Genomic DNA, 22615 nt, shown 5'->3' on the forward strand with positions numbered 1-22615 from the left:
GAGGCACCTTTGTAACCTTCTTAGGCTCGACGTCTTGGGTGAGTGGGAAGTTGGCATCCGCGGCCTGCTCGATCAGCTTGACAGTGTCGGAGTCAAGCTGCTCAGCATCCAAAGGAACCTTCTCAAAACTCTTAGTTTGAACTTCCTTCAACCAAGCTCCAATCTCTTTGACTTTTTGCTTTGCAATCTCGGGTGGGTAAAAATCGGTGTCTTCCCAGCCGTCGCCTGTTGGGTTGTTGATGATGGCGGCAACAAACTCGGGAAACTTGATCATATAACTAGCGAGCAAAGCCATGGCTTTCTGGCTGTATTCCCACCCATTGGCCGACTTCCTTGAATAGCCCAAGACTTTGAGTTTCTTCGCTTCAAATTTCAAGTTCAGGCCAAGATTCAGCTTGAGACCACTCGAGTTGACGTTGAAAGAGGATGTCAGCTTGGATAGAGCAAGCGGCGGCATGTTGAGCTGTTTAGCCACAATGTACGATGGCAGGTAGGGAGTTGCCTTTTCAGCCATGCTCACGACCTCACGCCCGAAATGGGGCTCTGGTTTCTTAAGTTTGGCCACCATAATGGTAGCCTTATTGTCGGCATGGCTAATGACTTGCAAAGGACGACCGTAGGCGTAGTCTCCGAGATAGAAAGCTCTAGCGCCTACAGGGAACTCTTCCTCAATGGGCAAAGCCTCCTTCTCCAAGAATCGAGCGTCTGGGCTGGCGACCTCATCAACAATCGTTTGGGTCGCATACTCGACCTGCAGTCCAGCGACCTCACCATACTCCTTGATAGTCGCGCCCTCGTCAGTCTTGCGTAGTCCCTTGAGCATTTCCACATGTACAAGAGACTCAATCTCTCCAATGTTGATACCAAGACGCTTGCTATATTGGGTTTCGATGCGGTTCGCGGTCTTCTTCCAGTTGGAGATTTCTTGAGGTCCATGTGGAATGGCAACAGGGGCAGATGGGCCACTATCAGGAAGTACATAGTCAAAGAGCTCATCCGACACCTTGACTACCTTTGCCTCGTGTAGGAATGGGTAGCCAACGTGAACGGCCTTTCCGAGCTTTTCTTGTGCATGCGACACTGACTGTCGAGGCGCAGTGTCCAACAGTGTAATCACCATGCTCTCGTTCCTGCTATCTTGTTGGAAAACGTTGACGCCAGCAAACTCGAGCTTGCCATGGAACGGAAGGACCTTCAAGCTAGGGAAACCTGCCAAGGCCTCGGCTCCAGTTTTGACACCATCCATAAGTCCAATATAGTATTCCAATCCTTCCATGGTAGGCAGATCGAAAATGTTCTCAATACATTTGCAGTGCGGAAGATCTGGGAAGATGCCCGGTAGAGACGATGGGTAGACAAAGTCCAAGTCCTTCGCGTAGCTGAACTTGAGTGATACACCGAATGAGTTGCGGGCCTTCTCATCTGCAGTCAATTGGTCCTCCTTGGTAGCCATGGCCTTGAGTAAGCGGTCTTCCTGGATAAATGGGATTTTGACAACAGCCTCCCAATCCTGCTTTTTTCCATTCATGTCCAGAGTGAAGTCCCGAGGATAGAAATCGATGATGGGAGAATCCTCGTTCGTCATGAGGGGATGGTAGGCTTTCGGTACAATGCTCTTACTACGATCAGGCAAAACACCCATCAACTGCTGGTAAGGCTTGAATGGTTGACCGAGCTTGAAGTTGATATCTGCCTTCAGACCCCGCTTGACATCAGAGATCATGGGCGAGTAGTGGTAACCATAGTACCATGGCCACGATGCTACACCACGGTAATAGTAATAGAGAACCCACTGCAGGCCTTGGACGTAGTTCTCCGTCAGCTTGCGGAGCTCCTCCTCATTGCTACGGTCCCAATCAAACTTGCTCTTATAGTAGCTGTTCTTCCAAGCTTCGAACTTTTCGTCGTACTTCTTCTGCATCTCTGATTGAGCGGCCTCAGGCGAAATATCAACAACCTTGGCCTGCTCATATTTCTGCACAACGCGTGCAATAGCTTTGGCAGATTCGTCTTCCATTTCCTCATCCTCGTCCGAGTCGCCCTCGACCAGCTTTGGCGGGGCAGTGATTTGGAGATGACGATCGCCATCATCGTTCTGAACAGTCTTCCAAGGAAGATGGAGCTTATCCGCAAGCTCCTGGACGAATTTTCGGTCATCAGCTGACAAGGAAACGGGAAGGTCGAGAGGAGCCTGCTCCTTCTTTCCCAAGTAGTTGTCCAACCAGGCCTTGACCTGTGAGAACAACTCCTGTTGTTTAGAAGTCATGACAATCGTGCCTCGTTTCGCGGTCTTCTTCATTACGTCTTCCTTTTCAAGGCTCTTACCCTTGAACCAGGCTGCGTCGGAGTTTTCAGATTCGAAATGACGGTATTCTATGTTTGAGAGTTCGTCCAATAATACAGCCAAGCGCTCCATGTTAATGACACCTCCCTCATTGATATACCCTTTACCCTTGGGCAAAACTGACTTGTAAACGTTGAACATGAGAGCCAAAGCGCCCTCGTTGATATGCAAATGCGGAAGATTTGGAAGGAAATCATTACCAACAAAGAAAGCCATTAGGATAAAGTCGTCAATAACACGCTCCATGTCGAAGGGAAAGCTAAGAGCGCCGGGCTCTTCAAGCTCCTGAAACTCGAGTTCCAAATACTCGCGAACTATGCAAAGATGCATGAGGTAGAAGTTTTGGTGCTCCAACTCCTTGGACTTGGTCTGGCTCTGGCGACCGAAAGTCACCTCTTCTCGCAGCAAACTAAAGTGGGGATCATGGCTAAGCAGACCCAACATGATCAAGTCTGCATCAAGACCATACAAACAATGGCGACGGTTCGGGTCGTACCCCGGCTGCGCCTTTGCCTGACGGATGTATTCCATGATCTTGTGCTCGCCCTCTCCGGGGACCTCGTGGCCTGACAGGACGACTTCCACGCCCTGCCAGTCAATGTCCTCGGAGACCTTCTTGTTGATGAAGTATTTGAGTTGCTGTGTGAGCTTCGCCATGAATGCCGTGCCTGGCGTGATGCAGTTACTGTCGAACGCTTCCTCGGTCGGCATCTCAACGCCTTCGCGGATAGCCTTCTCCCGAGCTTTTTCAGCATCGAGAGCCGTTCGGAAGCGTCGCGCACGCTGCTGGTTCATCTTGGCGCGCGGGGCGACACCATCGATGGCCATGAAAAAGAGCTGCTTGGGCTTGATTTTGCCAAACAAGTGCTCAATGTAGTTGAAGATGCTGATGAACATCTGCTCTTCCGTTTTGCGGGCGGTGACGCTGTCGGAATCGCTGTGGGTACAGTTGTGGATAATACCGTTCATATCAAGCTGTGGCTGTCAGCCTCGGGCGTCAATGACAGCATCGAGCCACTTACATAGAGACAATCAAACTCAGGAATGCGGTTCTCGGCAATGAGCTGCGAGATACCCGGATACCTCTCGGACATCCATCGAAAGAACTTGGGAACACCCATGACTGCTGCTGTTACTACTGTCTAGTAATGGCTGAGAATAGATGGCAAGGCGGGTATGCGACCGTTGTTTCGTGGTCGGGCGGGGCGAATTGGATCGCAAAGCAGACAAAAAGAAGAAAAGCAATAGCGAAGAGAGGCGCGCAAAGGCGCTGAGGAGAGAGAGAGAGCAGAGAGTATGGGGTGGCGGTTCTCGACGCTGGGGTCTTCAAAGAGGGCAAGTCTAGATGACAGAGTCAATGGATATACTGACGGCAAATGCCAAGCATGTGGGGCGCTAACGACGTGATCGACGCCCGGGTTGTCTGGACGCGAACTTTGGCATCGCGTCGTTGCGCCGGACTTTCACGCCCGACAACCTGCACATACCGCAACAGGACGTGTATTTGCCACAGTTGAGCTTGTTGAGAACCCGACCACAATCAAAATGGACGAGACAATGAGTGGTAAGTTACATGAGCCTTCATATATTGTCTGCAGCAGTAGTCCGCCAATGACGCCAGGCGCTGGACAATTGCAAGATGTCGCTTTGTATGTCTTCACAAGCGCTCTCCGCTCACCTGAACGAGGCATGGATACTACTCTTTGGACTGAGTGTCAGCTAGAGCTTTGTCAGGGCACCAACTAAATATGATTGCGTTTGCGACAGGCCAAAAGCTGCGCATTACATGCTATCATCTTGACATGACTAGCGCACTGTTTGCTCTCCGACGGGCACATTCTGGAGGATATGGACAGGACATGAATTATATGGCAGTACTCTTCAAATTGACACTAACACCGTCACCACAGACGCCCACGACTCGCATGAGATGGACGACCAGGAGCAGGTCGAACAGAAGATCATCAACGAAGAGTACAAGATATGGAAGAAGAACTCTGTATTTCTCTATGACATGCTGTACGGCCGCGCGCTCGAGTGGCCAACCCTCACCACCCAATGGCTTCCCGACAAGAAGCCAGTCGAAGGCACAAACATGAGCCAGCACCGCGTTATCCTCGGCACCCACACCTCGAACCAAGCGCAAAACTACCTCCAGATCGCCCACTGCGAGATACCTGACTTTCGCGAGCCCGACCTGTCAGAGCTGAATGAAGAGCGGGGAGAGATTGGTGGACACGGCAATGCCAAGCGGCCTTTCGACTTCAAGATTGTACAAAAGATCAACCACCCAGGCGAGGTCAACAAGGCGCGATACCAGCCCCAAAACCCAGACATAATAGCATCTCTATGCGTAGACGGCAAAGTCCTTGTATTCGACCGAACTAAACACCCCCTCCAACCCAAAGACGACTCAATTAAGTTCGAAGCTGAGCTCGTCGGCCACAGCAAAGAAGGTTTCGGTCTAAGCTGGAGCCCCCTCAAAGAAGGCCACTTGGTAACCGGAAACGAAGACACCACAGTTAAGACCTGGGATCTCAAATCCGGCTTCTCAAAGAGCAACAAAACCCTCAGCCCCACGGCCACCTACACCGTCCATAGCGCAACCGTAAACGACGTCCAATACCACCCCATCCACAACTTCCTCATTGGCACCGCCTCGGACGACCTCACCTGGCAAATCATTGACACCCGCATGGAGACCCACAAGAAAGCCCTCTACAGAAAAGAAGCCCACGAAGACGCCGTAAACTGCATCTCCTTCCATCCAGAATTCGAAAGCACGTTTGCTACGGGCTCTGCGGACAAAACAGTCGGTATCTGGGACTTGCGAAACTTTGACAAGAAGCTGCATAGCCTTCAGAGCCACCGTTCCGACGTCATCGGCCTCCAGTGGCACCCGCAGGACGCTGCTATCCTCGCGAGTTCCAGCTACGATCGCCGTATTTGTCTCTGGGATCTCAGCAAGATTGGATCTGAGCAGACGGAGGAAGAGGCCGAGGATGGACCGCCTGAGCTGTAAGTTTTCAAAACATGATTCCCCCCTTTTTTTTAAACCCCCCCCCCCCAAAAGTGAAGATGAGTACTAAGTTTTTGAGTAGATTGTTCATGCACGGCGGTTTCACAAACAGGATCTGTGACTTTGATTGGAATAAGAATGACCCTTGGCTTATGATGGGTGCGGCGGAGGATAACCAGTTGCAGATTTTCCGGCCCTCGAGGAAGCTTGTGGAGCCGCTGAAGAAGAGTGTGAATCATGGGGAGGTGTCGGATTGAGCTGTGTCTGTCTGCTGACCTCTTCTTCACCGGGAAGATGTGGCATGTCATGTCGTCAATGAAGGGGGAGTAAGGCAAGAGTGAGAAGAATGGCTGCCATACAAAGATTCCACCTCAGTTCGAAATCTAGGGAAGCAGCACATTTTGCTTCCCACCAACTCAGTCTATTCAAAACGAAACAGCGAGCAGGAAATACGAAGGAATTAGGCGCAAAACAATCCATGATATCCTTGTCTACCATATTCCCCCCCCCCCTTCAACTTCACATCCACGTTTAAATAAATACGATCAAACAACCCCATCCATTCACGCCCTCACCAACGACCTCATCTCCCCAACATTCCTCCCATCAACAACCAACACCCTCGACCCCACTCCCTCTCCCCCTGTAACCTCCACAATCTCCTCTTCACCCGGCAAAAGCGTAATGTAATTCTTACTCCACAGCAGCGATCCGACATCCCTGCCCACCTCATCAACGATATTCAAGCGTACGAACACCGCTGGAACTGGACTGTTATTCTTCAACACCAACCGCGCCAATAGATTTGTCCCAGTGGGAGAAGGAGCGCTGAAAACCGCGACGTTGGCGGCGGGTATACGCGACAAGGCGGAGTAATCCTCGTATTTAGCTATGGATGTGTAGTACCAATCCGACCTGCCCCAGTCTAGGGTGTCAGGGGTACGTGAGAGCCAGTAGGTTTTCTTGACCAGAGTGCTATTTCCATTGTTGAGTTGCAGACGGACTAGAATAATGGGATCGGTCGTTTTATCTTGCCAAGCGGGAAGTCTTGCTGCTTCGCTTGCGGCATTCGGTCTCGTGATTGCGGTGGTAGTCTGACTGGCTATAGTCGTGCCGTTTAGGGATACAATTTGCATGCTTATGATGCGTTGGTCAGAGGTATATCCGGGGGTGTTGGAGACTAGGAGGCGGTTGACGAGGGATACGGCGCTGGTTTCGTAGTTGAGAGTGAGGGTTTCGGGGGTGCCGAGGGCGTCTTTGGTGCCAAAGTAGGCGCCTGCTGGGCGGAGATAGTAGTCGAAGAGGTTCCAGTGGAGAGAGGGCCAGGCGTTATTGAGCATCCAGTATATCATGCCTGTTGCGGGTCTCTCGAGGGCTTCGTTCCAGGTACTGATCAGAGACTCGAATTGAGCGCGGGTTGCTTCGTAGTCCATCATTTGCGCTTTGAGAACGTAGTCGAATAGGCTTGATGGGGCACCGTAGCGTGCCCAGAGACCAGTGTTGTAGATCTCGCGATTGTGGAAGACTGAGCCCTCTGTCGCCATGTGGTAGAGGCCTTTCTTTGGTTCTCTCCAGAGATCTTCCAGGTCAGATGGGGAGAGGAATCTCACTAGAGAATTAAGCTCAGGCGTGCCTGCTCCTGCGCTCAATTCAGAGCCAAATCCTGCTGCACTGCCGTATCGACGTTGAGGATCGTACCAATAGTTGGGAGGCTCCCAGTCATATGGACCTTGCATCTTCATACCACTATTATTGAGTTGTGCTGGTGCTCCCCATTGAATTGCAGATGCTAGGATGGGAGTATCCCAGTTTACGGCGCTGAGAGCATCGAGGTAGATCTGTGTCGCTCTGTCATTCGGCCAAAAGTCACTTCCAATCAGGAAGCCCAACATGCTGGGATGATGTCGCATCATCTCAGCCTCATGCTTCATCGATCGCGCTATAATTGGGTAGTCAGAATCCGTGAATTTCTCTCCACTGCCAATGTCGTTGTAGGTCCACCCCTCCCATTTGTTGCAGCATTCCCATCCGGCAAGAATCATGATGCCCATTTGGTCGGCTAGATCATAGAATTCCGGATGTTCCTGCTTTCCTTCCGAGCGGATAGTGTTCAGACCCATGTCTTTGACCAATTGGAATTGTCTCCTCGTTTGTTCTAGGTCAAATCGGAGGAAGATATCAGACGTGTAACCCGCACCCTGGGCTTGGAATCGATGGCCATTGACGAAGAACGTGGTATCATTGAAGCGTGGGTTCAAAGAAGAAGTGACTGTGCGGATACCGAAGCTGGTTGGCGGTGTAGAGTCGGAAACAGGATTGGCAGAGGTCGAAGCGGTACATTGAATGCTGTATAATGGCTGACTGCCCCACTGGTAAGGCCACCAAATCTGAGGGTTGTCTACTTTTCCCCTGAACGAGACGGTCGATTGCTGACTGCCAATGAGCTTGAAGTGTGATGTAGCGCTCAATATTGCGACTTTACTAGGGCTGAAGACTGTACACGCAACGTCACCCTCAACTTCGCTGTCTTTTGCCATGTTCTTGACGTCCACAAAGATATCGATACCTCCATCTAGCACGGCGTGCGTAGTGACTCTCGGGGTAGTTAGTCTCACTTGGCCTGACCTTTTCAGTTGAAATGGTCGCCATATGCCGGTTCCGTTGTCTTGGGGAGGAGGGTTCCAGTCTAAGAAGGAAATGGCGAAGTCTCGATTGTAGTCTGTCGGATACACCTTCACTAGGACCACGTTTTGCGCACCATTGGGTCGGATGAGGTTGGATATGTCATACTCTATCCCAGCATACGATCCCGCCTGAATCTCTTTGTTTGCAATGAGTTGCCCGTTGACCCAAATGTCTGCTCTTGAGGTGATACCGTTTGTGATCAAAGTGTAGTAGTCTGAGGGAGTTTTCTCGGCGATCACGACCTTGTCAGTTCGGTAGTACCAAGGGATTCGGAATTGCGCAGTGTCAACCTTTTCCATATTGGTCGAGTAAAACAAGTCGGCATCGTTGTAAACATGATTACTGATGAGTGTATCCATGAGAGTGGCTGCGGGTCCGATAGAATACCATGATGAAGTGTCGATGCCGGGTTGAGAGAGCCTGATGGGGTCATCAACGACGTTGGCAGAGGATATGACATTCCATTGTTGCAAGGTAGCTGTAGAGGCAAGTACGCCTTGTGCAACCCATGATAGGGTAGTTAGGAAGCGCATGGCTATGCCGTCTGTGTATAATATCACATGGCGGGTATCACGAAGGGTATATATAGGTGTAGGCACGAAGGCGGGGAAGGCTGTCGTGGATGATTAGATGTATCCTACCTTGGGAACAGCGGCCCTGTGCACTGTAACCTCATAGTATTACGGCTGATTTGCATATGTCAGGGAAGTCGTGACCCAATTTGCGGGAATCAACACGGGTCAGGTTGTACAGCTTGCTAGGAAAGTGGTGTGAGTTTGGTGATAATCCTGGTATTTGCACCGGAATCTGCGGATGTACCGCTCTAAGATGTTTGTTGACCATTCTTCGTGTAGATCTGACTGAAAGAGCATTATGGGCAGAGCTAAATGGTTCATAAAGCAAAGTGAGCCAAGTAGAGAAGAGAGTGGATAGACTGTGTCAAGTGGATGCCGGTGGTCTGAGCGCAAGCTCCGAGGTACGTACCGGCACAAGCTTAGGAACAGCTCCCCGCATTCGTCATTGCATCTCCCATCTTCATCATGTAAGGCAAACGACACCAACGTACACAACAAAAAACAACTAAACATGCTCCTTCTCGGCCTTACCGGATCGATTGCGACGGGAAAATCGACCGTCTCATCTCTGCTCTCCAAACCGCCATATTCGCTTCCCATCATAGACGCCGACCTTATCGCGCGACAGGTCGTCGAGCCTGGCACAGCAGGATACAATGCGATTGTCAAATATTTCTCGCCCTCGACACCGGACCTGCTCCTCCCAGATGCGACACCAAAAGGCGCGCCGCTGAACCGACCAGCGTTGGGACGGAGAGTGTTCGGTTCTGGCGAGGAGAAGGAGCGTGACAGGAAGATGCTCAACAGCATTGTTCACCCCGCGATACGCAGAGAGATGTACAAGCAGATGATATGGGCCTACCTACGTGGCAACTGGGCTGTTGTGCTGGATGTCCCTCTCCTCTTCGAAAGCGGATGGGAGCGATACTGCGGCACCATTCTCGTCGTTGGCGTCTCAGACCCCGCAATCCAGATCCAGCGTCTGCGCGCTCGGGACTCACATCTTACCGAGGAAGATGCGCGGAACCGTGTTATGAGCCAAGGCGATGTGCGCGAGAAGGCAGAGCGTTGTTTGCGGAGGGGGCCGGGTAACGGTGTTGTGGTTTGGAATGATCACGACAGAGAGCATTTGGAGAAGGAGGTGCAGAGAGTGATGCAGGATATTCGTAAAAGGAGTCCGCGATGGTGGAGCTTTCTTCTCTGGGTGTTTCCACCGTTTGGCGCCATGGCTGGATTATGGAGCTGGTATAAGATGCGGAATGTGCAGCTGCAGTGGGAGTCAGAGAAGAAGAAGGAAAAGGCAAAGCTGTGAGGAGCAGTTTGAGCTGTATTGCTGTGTTCCCTTGGGTTGGGCTCAGCGCTGGTATTTGTCTTGATGTTTGTTTAATGTGCGCATATATATCCTAGCAGTTGACCAAACAACATTGTATTACAGTAACTGAGTTTCAATTATTGCAATCTTGTGTATATTTCTATATTCAATTCCTTTGCAGTGCTCTAGTTTTAGAAGTGTTACTTACCATCCTCTCACGTATCACTCTGCAAACGCACAGAAATACCTCTTTCACTGCTCCCCGCCACCCCAAACAATGCCCTCGAAGCGTCCTCGAAAACCCCTCTTCTACATCCACCTTGTTACCCATCGGAAAAAACCAACCTCAAAACCTAAGTCAAAGCATAGTTGCCCACCAGCGTACAACACCTACATTTGTGAGCCCAGCACCTCACACTCTCACTCCCACTATCACCAAGCAAAAACGCCTTACCCCAACACCATGAGCTCCATAACCCCACCCTCCTTCATCGACGACGCCATCTCGCTAACCAACCGCCTACCCCGAGGCCTCAGCACACACCAGGTAGCGCAGTGGCTCTCGCAGCACGGACCCGACACGTCGGCGTACACGGGCAGCTTCATCGACGACGACGCAGACAGCGTGTTACGCGACAGTGGTGTACCATCCAGCCACGCGCGCGACAGACGAAAAGAGAAGAAGAAGCATGGCAAAGAGCAAGTGTGGAACGAGCATGTGCGGAAAGCGGTGAGCGGAGATGTGCAGCGGCATGTAGACAAGATACGGGGGCTGCGTGGGTGTGTGCAGATTCAGAAGGTCGGGGGTGGTGGCGTGGGGGAAAGCGAGAAGAAGAAAGAGAAGGTGGCCGTGCCTTTGCCGCGGGAGTGGGGGACGTTTATCATCAGGGAGAAAGACGGGCGGGTTGTGGTTGTGGATGAAGAGGGGGAGTTTGATTCTGGAGCACAACAGCAGCAGCCAAGGGGGGCTTGGATTAGAGCTGAGTCTACGGTTCAGGCGTCTGATGCTGAGTCTGTGAGAGGGGATGCGGAGCAGCTGAGACTGGAGCAGCAGATGGGTTCAAGCCGGTCTGAGGGGAGTGCTCGGACGGCGAGACGGAGGCATAAGGAATTTGGGTGGAATAGCAGTCAGGGCTCGCCAAAGAAGGTACTTGCGTCTATCCCGGAACTTGAATGCGAGAGTGGATGTCTGTCTTCTGGAAGCGAGACCACCAAGTCACCGAGCGACTTCATGATGAGCGGTGCGAATGCATGGCCATCACACACTCGGCCTTCAGCTGTGCCTACAGTTGACTCAGCAAGCGAGAGCTGGGACTATAGGAGCTCAAAATCGGTAGCCGAGATGGTGAAAAAGGGGTATAGGCACGTCAAGCCAGTATCTCGGGACAGGAAACGCGCTGGAGACGCGTGGAAAGTGGGTGGTCCGGATCATTGGTACCAGAGTAATGGGTCGACCTCCTCAAGCAAGAGCAAAAAGTCGACCAAGAGTTGCTCGACATACAAGGCACCAGCCGTAGAAGACGCATCCAGTACATCGTCGGGAGGTAATGGCAGGAACTTGCCTCACCCATATACTTGGGCAACCAGTACATCCAACAGTTCAGGCAACTGGAGTCGCAGATCAACGGCCATAAACAATCCTGCATGGGCTAGTATCCAAGCTCATTCCTCACAGCAAAACTTCTTAAACAATACACCTACGACACGCTTGTCGAGCGAAGTAACATGGGACGGGTTCGAGCGTGACAAGACACTAAGTGACGTCAGCATTGCAGGTTCCAGCAGCACACACGGATGTGCTAGTAATAAGAGCATGCAAAGCAATCATCATGACACAGGTCGGCGAAGCACGTCTCGCGAGCAAAGACGCGCTGAAAATCAGCATGGCTGGGAGGCGCACGGAAGTAGCGGAAGAGGCACTGTCAGATACGCGAATGGCTTCGATGAGGACAACGCGACGTATCTAAATGCGAATTGGGGCGGGACACCGGTACGCGTGACTAAGTACTAGTCTTGTCGGTCTTCCGAGGCTGAAAAAAAGTATATCGGACTTTTTCATGTGGGGTTCGGCGATTGGCGTGGGTGCTTGGACTGGTACTAGAACCACGAAAGCGCGACTGATGACGGACCGTGTTGAAGAAACGAGATCTGGGGATTTTTAGTCGGGACTAGGATGAATTGATGGAAGCTGGATTTTTTTCTCCAAGGTTATTGCAGTAATACGAATGTTTCGTATGGAGTGGCCATGGTGGAGCGCAATGGCTGTATGCTGGGAATGAGGGTGTAATGGATACAGCACGGGGAACCAACGAGTGTCCCAGCCTTTGATATATTGAGCGTGACGAAGCAGGCTTCGCGTGCAGAGGGCGCCTCGTCGCGCACAGCATTACCGGGAATCACGTCGCTGACATGCATCCAGCTCTACGCGTCGAAACACCGCCCGGGACTTGGAACATGGCGCGAGTGGGATGGAGCCAAAGCGCAGCACAGCTCCGGTCCACCAACCCCCCCCCCCTTCTAGGGACATTGCTGTTACGCAAAAGTCGTCCGGTGCCCGTCTCAAGACACACACTACTCGTTCCAGCAGAGACACCCAGACGCGCCAAGTGGGCACTCTGGGAACGGGCAGTTCACGTCTTTTCCAGGCTGAGTCGACGCATCGCGAGCGTGTCTATGGGGCGGCATAGGCTGGCTATAAGGCATATCTGCAAATAGCGCGGGGTGGATCCAGAGGGTAATGGCCAGTAGACGGCATTGCATGAATTGCGCTCATTAGGATCAAGCCGGTTTCCAAGCGTCTGATTCGGAGAGGCATCCCGGCAAGTGTCTGGGGTGGAGTGGAGATGACGCCCTCTGCGCGCGCTCGCCCCTAGAATACGTGAGCGACACGCTAGCCACCGACGCGTTGAGTGCTCCGTCTATTAGCTGAGCCTGCCCACCACGAGCTTTTCTGCTTCATTCTCTCTTCTGCTTCTCCTGCTCATCCTCTTCTGCTGGGCTCGAGAGTCGCTGTGGGAATCCAAGTCGTTGTGTCTCTTCCACTCATTCCATACGCTGCTTCTTGCACTACGCTTGTTGTTGTGTGCCCGGCTAATCCCAGAGTCACGTCGACACTCACACCCCCACTACTTATCTACAACCACGCCCCAGCGCCTGTCTGCCCACCACCTCCAGCACCGCAACCACCGCAGCTCCAGCCCATTGCTCCCCATCTTTGATTCTTGCAAACCCGTACCGCCCTATTCTTCGCCCTCAGTACCATGGCTACCTCGACGCGCCAGCCCTTTGCCGAGCTCGGCTCGTCTCGGCTCCAAGGACTGCACAGTGCAAAGAACCGCCAGAATTGTAAAGTGCCTCATCTGACATGCATCTCAACATAGACTAACCGTGCGTCCAAATAGCCATCTCCAAGTTTTCCCCCTCGCAGAGCTTGAAGCTCACCCCCGGTCCGTCAACGGGTAAGCGCCAGCGCGCGCCCGAGATCTTCGAGGATGCCGATTCCGAGAACGTGGACCCTCTCGTCTTTAGCAGCCCGACTAAGAAGACCAAAACCACCACCGCCATCACTAGTGACGCTGGATTCGTCAAGCCAGCCAGCTTCCCAGCCTTCACCTCGCCCGTTAAGACCAGCACTAGCCTCACCTCCACGCCTTCCGTCTCATCTTCCCGCAAGTCACGCTCATCGCCCAGCTCCACCAAGTCGACGCCCATCACCAACAGCCGCGGATCACCAAAGAACAAGCGTCTCCATGCCATTTCCAAGCGTCGTGCCTCCACCTCGCCTTTCCGACGCGTCGACCCCCCAGCCTTTACCAAGAGCAGCCCAGGACTTCCCTTCTCCATTGACGCAGCACTAAGTGGTTCCATCTCTACCTACACCCCCAAGGCTTCCAAAGCAACAGCCACCCCCGTCTCTGCCCCCGCCCAGCAAGCTAGCGCACTCGACGAAACCATGCCCAAGGCCTGGTTCTTTGAGATTCACGAGGACACCCCCGAGCAGGAGGCCTCCAACCTCATGGAACACTCTGCCTCTACCCTCGACATCTCATCCGACGACGACGTCGAGACCAAGACACGCAACGAGGACCGTGGAAAGGAGAACATCCCACCCCCAGACTTCCGTGCCTCACAGCCCCGCTCTCAGGCCGCCACTTTGGTTGAGGATGATGGCTATGAGACTGAGATCCTCGGTGATGAGCCAATCAAGCGCCGCATTGTACGCAAGTTTGTCAAGGACTCGATGGATGAGGACCGCAAGCCATTGGGTGACTTGGCGCCAAGCAACTTTTACGGCGAGGGATGTGATCAAACCTCTTACGTCACTGTGGATGCTGGCATTGAGAAGCCCTCGCGTCTGTCTAAGGAGGTCGCATTGTGTTCCGATATTGAGGAAGAAGAGTCATCACCAACACGAAAGCCCGTCGTTGCCGCTTCATAGAGTGTTGTCGTTGTTGTTTCTTCTTCGTTTCTCTTCTCTTTTCTTGTTGTTTGCTTAGCGCGTTAGGATACCTCACTCGGCGTTTATTGGTGCAGCCATATACTTTATAGTCTACGCGTCGCAATGATGAGTACACGACTGATGGGATGCAATTGGCTTTTTGTTTTAAAAAAACGATACCTTTCTAGTTAGTTGCCTGTTGGCCTTGAATAATCAAAACATCTTCTTCACTTGAATGGTCTATTACTCCCTACTTGATTCACCTCTACTTGCTAAAAGAAACATAACGCCATATCATCAACATTACAACTTCCACCCCCTCGCCTTCGCAAGCCCAACCTCCTGCCTAACCGCCAAATCCGCAATAATCTCCTCACTCCCCCCACCCACGACCATCATCCTCAAATCCCGACTAATCTGCTCCACCACTGCTCCGGGACCCCCTCCCTTCTGATACCCCGCGCCCCCAAACACCTGCTGCGCCTCTCTCGCCGCCAACTCGAGTATCCTCCCGCCATGCACCTTACACAAGGCAATCTGGCCCGCAATCCCCGGATCCATCCACCCTTCCCTCGCATTCTGCACATGGAACGCCAACTGCTCCAACCACGCCCAATGCGACTCTACGTATCTCGCCAGCGTAGCCAACTTACTGCGTATAATCTGGTTGTCTATCAGGGGTCTTCCGAACGTTTCTCTCTTGCGTGCGTACGCCATGGATTCAGAGAGGCAGGTGCGTGCTTTGCGGTTGCAGGATACGGCGAGGATGTAGCGTTCGCGGTTGAAATTGCGCATGATGATGGGGAAGCCTGCATTTTCTGCGCCGATGAGGTGGGAGGAGGGGACGACGACGTTGTCGAGTTCGACAAAGGAGGCGCCGCCGGCTTTTTGGCCGCTGTTGGGGATGCGGCGGTGCGTGATACCGGGCGAGTTTGTGGGGATGACGATGAGGGAGAGGCCTGCTGCGCCGGGCCCGCCGGTGCGGACGGCGGTTGTCATGTGGGTTGCCCAGGGAAACCCCGTGATCCATTTTTTGTAGCCGTTGATGGTGTAGGATGTGCCGTCGGGGGATTTTGTGGCTGTGGTTTGCAGGTTGGCGACGTCGGACTATGCGTTTATCGTCAATACCATCATTATCATCATCACTTCCACAAAAAGAGAAGAAAGGAAGGAATCGAAATGGGGAAAACGTACACCACCACCTGGCTCCGTAACCCCAAGACAAAAACTCGTCTCCCAGCTAAATAACCCCGGTAACCACTTCCTCTTCTGCTCCTCGGTCCCAAAATGTACAACAGGCGGCACCCCAATCACACTCGCGCCCGCCAGCGCCGTCGCCACGCCTCCCTCCACCCGACTAACCTCATCATTCATAATCAGCAAATGAAACGCATCCAGCTCTTTCACCGGTATGCCCGCTGGGCCTGGTACATTGGCTGGTCGATACGGCTCAGGGATGTCTGCGAATGCGAAGCCTGTCTGTGCCCATTTTAGGCGTTCGGAGCGGGGAGCTTCGCCGGCTTCTTCCCAGGAGAGCATGTAGGGTTTTATGTGCTCGTCGATGTAGGTACGGAGGGCGTCGCGCAGTTTTTTGTGGGAGGCATTGTAGTAGGGCGAGGAGAGGGAGGAGTACCAGGAGGGTTCGGCCCAGGGGCCTAGGTTGCCGTAGGTTTCTTGCTTGGAGGATGGCATTGTTTTTGGTTTATGGAAGAGAATGGAAGGGGAGGTTTGGGAGGAAGAATCTGGGAGGAGATGTTGCGCGCGGTTTATCACATGGTTGGGTGAGAATATTGCTGATGCTGATTTGAGGTTGAAGGATCGACAGAGCTGAGCCGTTGCCGCGGCTGATGATGCGGAGTCGCTAATTTAGGGATTGCGGGGAACTATTTTCGAGTAGCCGACTTGATAAGCTGTTTATCCGCCTCGTCAGCCCTACATATAGACGGACACATGGCAGTCGGGGAACATGTACCTGTCTGCCTGGTTCCTGCATTTGAATGTTCTCTTGAACATATATACCTGGATGACTTTTTTTTCCACACGAGTTAGCTCACATACAACACAACAGCGGGCAACATAGGTGAACAAGATTCATGGAACCTGCGAAGCTTATTGACATTTCCAAATTAGATACATGAAATCATAGCTTCCGGCATATGCTGGTATATTATTGTATTCATTTCTTCATATCCTCGTCCAGGAGCGACACGTTTACCTGACGCAGTAACCACCGTCAATGAGGAGGTCGGAGCCCTATAATTGTTAGCCATTGGATACCAATAGGAATAAAACAAAACTTACAGTGCAGTACGATGAAGCATCAGAGGCAAAGTAGACGTAGGCGCCCTTGAGCTCAGTAGCCTTGGCGTCACGGCCCATGGGGATCATGGAGTGCCACAGCTTCTGAATGTCCTGGGGAACAAAGTCGGACAGACCAGTGTCAATGTATCCAGGGGAGATGGAGTTGACACGGGCAAAGTCCCTCCACTCGTTGGCAAGCGACTTGGCCATGTGTATGCAGCCAGCCTTTGCGACGTTGTATGAGGTCTGCTCCTGAGGGAAGTTGGCAATGTGGCCAGACATGGATGAGGTGATGATGAGGGAGCCAGTCTTGCGCTCGCGGAAGTGCAGACCAACGGCACGGGCGCAGTTGAAGGTACCAGTCAGGTCAGTCTCGACAACCTCGTTCCACTGCTCAACAGTGGCGTCGAGGATACCGTTGTCGGCAGTCTTGCCGGCGTTGGCGATGAAGACATCGACCTTGCCAAAGTCCTTGATGACGTCCTGAACGAGCTTCTCGCACTGGGCGTAGTCGTTGACCTGGCACTTGTAGGCCTTGACCTTGACGCCGTACTTCTCGCTCATCTCCTTTGCATTCTTCTCGGCGCCCTCGGCGCGAGAGTTGTAGGTGATGGCGAGGTCAGCGCCAAACTCGGCGCATCCACGGGCAGCCTCTGTGCCAATACCGGTAGGGCCAGAGGCACCAGTGACGACGACGACCTTGCCCTTGAGGCTGAAGAGGTCCTTGAGCTCGGTTGCTTGGGGAACGGGAATCATTGTGACGGTGGGGTATTGAATGAAGAGGAGGAAGACTCAGGTGTTGGCAAGGTGCAATTGAAGCTGAGAGTATGAGGATGAAGAGGGCAATTGAGGGGCACCGAGGGGTTCAAGTAGTGTTTGGCTGGACAACATGATTGCGAGGCTCGGGTTAGTGGTTAGTGAGGGGCGCTGGGTCCAGAGTGACGTGTAGCTCGAGTCAATAGTGGTGCGACGTCATGCTTCCGGGGATGATTCGCCAATGGGTCCGTATTGTGGATGTTCTGGGATTACGGCGTTCGGCTGGGATGCTAGCTGGTGATGGTGGGGGTGGTGGGTTGGTTCGGACAGACGTGACGTTAGCGTGGCCGTCTGCTCGCTGCTAGCTGCTAGCTCGCCCTGTGTTCCTGGGCCTATCTGGCGTCTTTGGCCGATGCAGAGGGAGCATGCAAGGCCATCTGCATTGGACACGGCTGCAGTTCACCTTGGTTTGCATGTCACTGCGACATGGCGCCACTCAAGATACAGGCGTTGTAGTCTACTATCTCCCAGCCATGTGTCTCCGAGGACCCCGCTATCAGTGGCATGGCATGCACTGTCAGCGATTACCATGTTGACAAAGACGGTTATGTTTCCAACTAGCATTGGACAAATCGGGCTGTGCCTAGTATTTTGTGTACACGGCATGTCTGCAGCCAGTGTTACTCAGCTCTTTCCCCGTTCGTCTAGGTAATGTGTGTATGTAATGGAGCATGCCCGTGTGCCTGCGCGATGCTCGATGCTCGATGCTCATCGGAGAACTCTGCTGGACCCTGCATGTGTAGCAGCACACGAACAAGGAAGAGGGCCGAAAATCTTTGCGCGTGTGCAAAGCCTTCAGGCTAGGTATACAATGCGGATCCGGACATGCGTGCAACGGCCAGGTGTCGACGCAGAGCATCAGCGATCCGGTATGTAATGCTCTCCAAGCATGCTTCTAGATGGTGGCCGGCGGGGTCAAAAGTCATGGTGTTACTACCACCACTACTTACTAGTAGCGCTTCTCCCTCGTCGCCCGCACAAGGTCGGCGGCTCCTTGTTTCTCCGGCACCGCTCAGGCACAGCACGTGACGACATCTTTTGTGCCAGCCGCGACCATGCATCATCGTCGCGATAGCTCGTCCTGGTGTATCTGGGCCGGCGAGTCATGTTGCAATTCGATTCTGCTGTCGCGACTCCGGTTGCGACCATCTGCAGCAAAGACGGACCCGATTAGCCAAGCAGCTGCCACAGGGCCTGATGCGCCCCTCTGATTCGCAGCCATGAGAGAGCTCTCGCCATCCTTTTGCTCTCCTGCGTCACCCTGCCTCTCTGCCCCTCCCGCCCAGTTGACCGCAGGCTACTTGTTCCACGACTCTCCTCCAACACGTCGCAGCATATAAACCCACACCAGACCCGCACCCCGCAGCAATGGTCCAAAACGCCCTCTTGCCCAAGCCCATCCCCGCCGATGCCGTCACCGTCGGCCAGCTGCTCACGGACCCCGTCCACCCAGAGCGCGACTCTTTCTACCCCGACAAGGCCCACTCAGCAGTCGATGACCTCAACGACTTCCACATCCAGCTCCGCTACAAGGACCTTTACTCAGTCGACACTGAGGGCCGTTTTATGACAAACTATGGCGCCAAATTCGATCTCGGCCGGATATACAGACAGCCCAACCTGCTCACGGTCAAGGCCGAGCAGATGGTCCAATGCACCACCCAGAGCCCTACAAGGGCCTTTGAGGCCGTGTGCAGCGATGTCGATGCCCGCATTTGGATGGCCGAGCAGATTCAAGCAGGAAAGCCACTGTATATCGTTCTCGGCCTGACCGAACTCAAGAATGCCAGCTTCAAGCGAGCCAAGCTCCGTGATGCCGGCGCCTCCAACCGCCTCAACGAGCTACCTCTTGAGAAAGACGCCAAAGTTCCCCCTTCTCTGCGAAGCAGAACTGGCGCCAGCTTGGGGGCAATTGGCACCGAGCCCTTGATATCAGGCGTCTTCGGCATAGACGTGAGGCGCATTGTCGCCAGACTCACCACCCCCGCAGAGCCACATCGCCTTGAGGATATTGGATACCGATGGTCCTACTACGATGTCCCAGGCTCTACTAACAAGGAGCAGTTGGCAGTTGGTCTAGGCCAGTCGCTCAAGGCCAATGAACTGCGCCTCATGCTCGACCTCAGCAAAGAGGACGTCCAGGATAATCTCGACGCCATAAGCAAGCTCAGTCTCGACGCACTAAGCGCTACGGCTAGTCCCATGCTCAAGCCTAGCACTCCCATGCTACGCGGACGATCACCTTCCCCGCACCCCGCTATGCTCCGCTCATAGCATCACCCGACCAACATGTACCCCGCAACCAGCCGTGTCGGATGTTGTCGAGTTTACGTCTTTGCTGGAAAATTAGACTTTGAGAGGTGTTCTTGCCGTGAACCATGACCCTTACGACCAGTCATCTTTTCTTATGTAATAATCGTATACGCATCAAGTCCATTCTTGCTTGTCTCTTCGCATGTCAGTGCATACCTTTTGCGAGAATGCGTTTCATATTTCTGTCACACAATTTTCCGCTGTGAATCAGACTTTGTTCACTTCACGCACACGTCGTTTTAATGACTACTGCTAACTGTGATGAAGACGTGGTAACATTGAAGAAGTACTCCTACTTTGACTCTGACACATGCAAACTAATTATGGCTGTGCTGTAACTGTTATATGGGTTTTCAGGAGAAAACAGCTGCAAAGGGAAGGCTATCACTTGGTTCCTATAGAGCGTGTTCTGCAGGCATAGTTGTAAATGGAAGTCACCGTGAAAGTAGGTGATAGGGGCGCAGTCAGGCTAGACGCGGGAGAGGTGAGCTAGCGGCTACAGGGGCTCGGTAGCGTAAACCACGTACCCCCGTTTTGCATCAACTACACTACACAACTTATCATCATCACATGATTCATTGCTTTGGTTGGCCCGGACTACTCCACTCGCTTTCGCTTACGTTGAGTCCGGTTGCAGAGAGTTGTCTGCATGTAGAGGGCAGGGAGCGCTCTACATAAAGTGTAAGTCCCAATCGCCGTTGGTCTTTTATCCAACAAAACAGATGCCAGGCTTACTCTAACGCGGTTGTTCAGTTTTTTTTAAAAGAAAATTTCTTTGCGCACAGATTGAGGTGGCGGCATAGCTGAAAAAAGGAGGCGTGGGAGAGCCGTATCACAAAGCCGATACGTTGTAGTATCCTTGAAGCAAGAGTAGGTAACCTTCCCCCTGTTCATATACCATATTCAACATCACCAGCCATGGACGCTTCAAACATGTCCTTTGAGGCGAAGATTGCCATGGCATTGGGAGGATCTAGTTGGCAGAGTCTACAGAACAGTAGCACTGCGGATCCCGTTCCTGCCGCCGAACAGGCAACCAATGCGGATGAAGAATATGAAGACGATGATGATGATGATGATGAAGACGGAGATGGCGGAAACGGAATTTCCATAGTAGACGGGCCTGCCGATACAGTCGCAGCCCGAGAGTCGCAAGTCGATAAGGAGCTACTCAAGAAACGCAAGAAAAGACTGGAGCGGTTTGAAAAGACCGTTGCCAGAGACGCGGGAGAGGTGGTCGAGACAATTGACGTTGACTCGCTCATACCCGTCTCACAAAAGGTGTCATGGGATCAGGACCCAGAGATTGTCTGTTGCTATAACTGGCAAGCGTCTACAGATGGCACCAACACTATCTTCGGTACGTAAAACTCAACATTTTTCGTTGAAGTACTCACATTTCCCCCCTCAGTCCCGGGTGAGCCAGCAAAATGGCAGCAGCCAGCTCTACCCCATCATTTGGAGCGAGATAGCGGTTTCCAATACCAAGATTACAACTATGCACGAAAGCCAAGGAATCCTTATTCTCCCATGTTCGAGGCACTCAGTGTCATGAACCCAGGCTTTACATTCAACGACGTTGATGTTCTGGCCGATCGCAACAATCTCCGTGTGTTGCTCGAATTTGCCCAAGGCAAAGCCAACGGGCCATTTCGATTAAACATATACCTGGTCTTCAACACTCTAGTTATCGTACGCCGCGAGTCACGCTGGTGGAAGCTTTCAGACGGCCATAGCTACGGCATCAACTTCGAGCGAGACTTTACAACGACAACAGACGACATGCGCGACGCAACAAGCCATTACCGCGCCATCCGCTACAACATGGGTCCCTTGAACGTCGTCTGCCGCTTCGAAGCTGACGCCTACGATGATGGCATGGGAAACGACAACCTTACAGAGTCCGAGGTTGCAGCCGCAACCGGCAACGGCGCAGGTCCAACCACAAGACCCACCTTCAACTACTCCGCTCCCGTCGGTGTGCTACAAAAAGGCCACATTGTCCCCACCGCGCAAATGGTCGAACTGAAAACACAAGCCTACCACCCTGAAAGCAGCGCTCTAGTCCAATGTCAAGACCAACTTTGGTTCGGCCGCACATCCCTCTTATTCACCGCGCCCTACGACAAAGAAACTGGCCGTGTACAGCGCGTGAAGAAGGAAGACGCAACTGAGCGCGTAGCGAGATGGGAAGAAGCACAACAAGAAGCCCTCCAAAAACTCGTTGCGCTACTCGTTCGCATCCGCGCTGTGCTGGTACGCGAACGCAGACCCAATCGCGCGGTTGTTCTCGTGCGCGAAGCAAAAAGTGGACCGCTGGTACTGCGTACGATGGAGGAGAGAAGTCACGCTGTGGACAGGGATACACGAGAAATCTTCTGGCCATTTCGACCGCAGTCGTTTGGTGGACATCGTGGGCGCGGCAATGACCGTGGTAGGGCCTCTTTTCACGGTTCGCGCGGTCGTGGGCAGGGCGGGCCTGGTGGCAGAGGTAACTTTCCTCCCACTTTCCCGTCTCCTCATTTCCATGGCCGGGGCCAGTATCCTCCGCCGCCACCTGGTTGGACGCCGCCGTATAACAATGCTGCTCGAGGTCGGGGCCAAGGCCAGTTTCATGGTAATGCGTCGTCGAGTTCTACATATCGTGATGACCGTAGGGCGGATGGAGGTCAAGGGCGGGGAGCGGGGAGAGCGAAACATGTGGGTCGTGGTCAGAGTCCGGCGTATCCTTATTGAGGACATACGGCATGTGTCGTCTTGGATGTGAGATTCCATCTGGCATGTCCTCGTTCCGAAGTTTTTGCATCTTTGT

The 22615-nt window shown here is 52.9% G+C and overlaps 9 protein-coding genes across 9 annotated transcripts; 6 read left to right on the forward strand and 3 right to left on the reverse strand.

Moving 5' to 3' along the window:
• Nucleotides 1-3889: 3889 nt before the first annotated feature.
• COCMIDRAFT_4688 (uncharacterized protein) lies at nt 3890-5620 on the forward strand (the record flags this gene model as incomplete). Its single annotated transcript, XM_007689073.1, has 3 exons — nt 3890-3908; nt 4255-5362; nt 5446-5620. 3 exons carry the CDS (start codon nt 3890-3892, stop codon nt 5618-5620), a joined length of 1302 nt encoding a protein of 433 aa, XP_007687263.1.
• A 306-nt stretch (nt 5621-5926) lies between these two features.
• Nucleotides 5927-8581, reverse strand: COCMIDRAFT_25729 (glycoside hydrolase family 2 protein; the record flags this gene model as incomplete). The annotated part of the gene is made up of 1 exon (XM_007689088.1): nt 5927-8581. One exon carries the CDS (start codon nt 8579-8581, stop codon nt 5927-5929), a length of 2655 nt encoding a protein of 884 aa, XP_007687278.1.
• A 553-nt stretch (nt 8582-9134) lies between these two features.
• Nucleotides 9135-9935, forward strand: COCMIDRAFT_4690 (uncharacterized protein; the record flags this gene model as incomplete). Its single annotated transcript, XM_007689074.1, has 1 exon — nt 9135-9935. One exon carries the CDS (start codon nt 9135-9137, stop codon nt 9933-9935), a length of 801 nt encoding a protein of 266 aa, XP_007687264.1.
• A 277-nt stretch (nt 9936-10212) lies between these two features.
• On the forward strand, nt 10213-11946 carry COCMIDRAFT_36144 (uncharacterized protein; the record flags this gene model as incomplete). The annotated part of the gene is made up of 1 exon (XM_007689102.1): nt 10213-11946. The coding sequence occupies one exon, from the start codon at nt 10213-10215 to the stop codon at nt 11944-11946; it is 1734 nt and encodes a 577-aa protein (XP_007687292.1).
• A 1249-nt stretch (nt 11947-13195) lies between these two features.
• Nucleotides 13196-14373, forward strand: COCMIDRAFT_4692 (uncharacterized protein; the record flags this gene model as incomplete). Its single annotated transcript, XM_007689075.1, has 2 exons — nt 13196-13280; nt 13337-14373. The coding sequence occupies 2 exons, from the start codon at nt 13196-13198 to the stop codon at nt 14371-14373; spliced, it is 1122 nt and encodes a 373-aa protein (XP_007687265.1).
• A 303-nt stretch (nt 14374-14676) lies between these two features.
• COCMIDRAFT_4693 (uncharacterized protein) lies at nt 14677-16065 on the reverse strand (the record flags this gene model as incomplete). The annotated part of the gene is made up of 2 exons (XM_007689076.1): nt 14677-15480; nt 15568-16065. The coding sequence occupies 2 exons, from the start codon at nt 16063-16065 to the stop codon at nt 14677-14679; spliced, it is 1302 nt and encodes a 433-aa protein (XP_007687266.1).
• Nucleotides 16066-16584: 519 nt separating this feature from the next.
• Nucleotides 16585-17430, reverse strand: COCMIDRAFT_93520 (uncharacterized protein; the record flags this gene model as incomplete). The annotated part of the gene is made up of 2 exons (XM_007689116.1): nt 16585-16626; nt 16675-17430. The coding sequence occupies 2 exons, from the start codon at nt 17428-17430 to the stop codon at nt 16585-16587; spliced, it is 798 nt and encodes a 265-aa protein (XP_007687306.1).
• Nucleotides 17431-18858: 1428 nt separating this feature from the next.
• COCMIDRAFT_93438 (uncharacterized protein) lies at nt 18859-19764 on the forward strand (the record flags this gene model as incomplete). The annotated part of the gene is made up of 1 exon (XM_007689117.1): nt 18859-19764. One exon carries the CDS (start codon nt 18859-18861, stop codon nt 19762-19764), a length of 906 nt encoding a protein of 301 aa, XP_007687307.1.
• Nucleotides 19765-20721: 957 nt separating this feature from the next.
• COCMIDRAFT_36149 (uncharacterized protein) lies at nt 20722-22539 on the forward strand (the record flags this gene model as incomplete). Its single annotated transcript, XM_007689103.1, has 2 exons — nt 20722-21163; nt 21215-22539. 2 exons carry the CDS (start codon nt 20722-20724, stop codon nt 22537-22539), a joined length of 1767 nt encoding a protein of 588 aa, XP_007687293.1.
• Between the last annotated feature and the right edge of the window lie 76 nt (nt 22540-22615).

This window comes from Bipolaris oryzae (assembly GCF_000523455.1).
Source record: "Bipolaris oryzae ATCC 44560 unplaced genomic scaffold scaffold_52, whole genome shotgun sequence".
Taxonomy (NCBI): domain Eukaryota; kingdom Fungi; phylum Ascomycota; class Dothideomycetes; order Pleosporales; family Pleosporaceae; genus Bipolaris; species Bipolaris oryzae.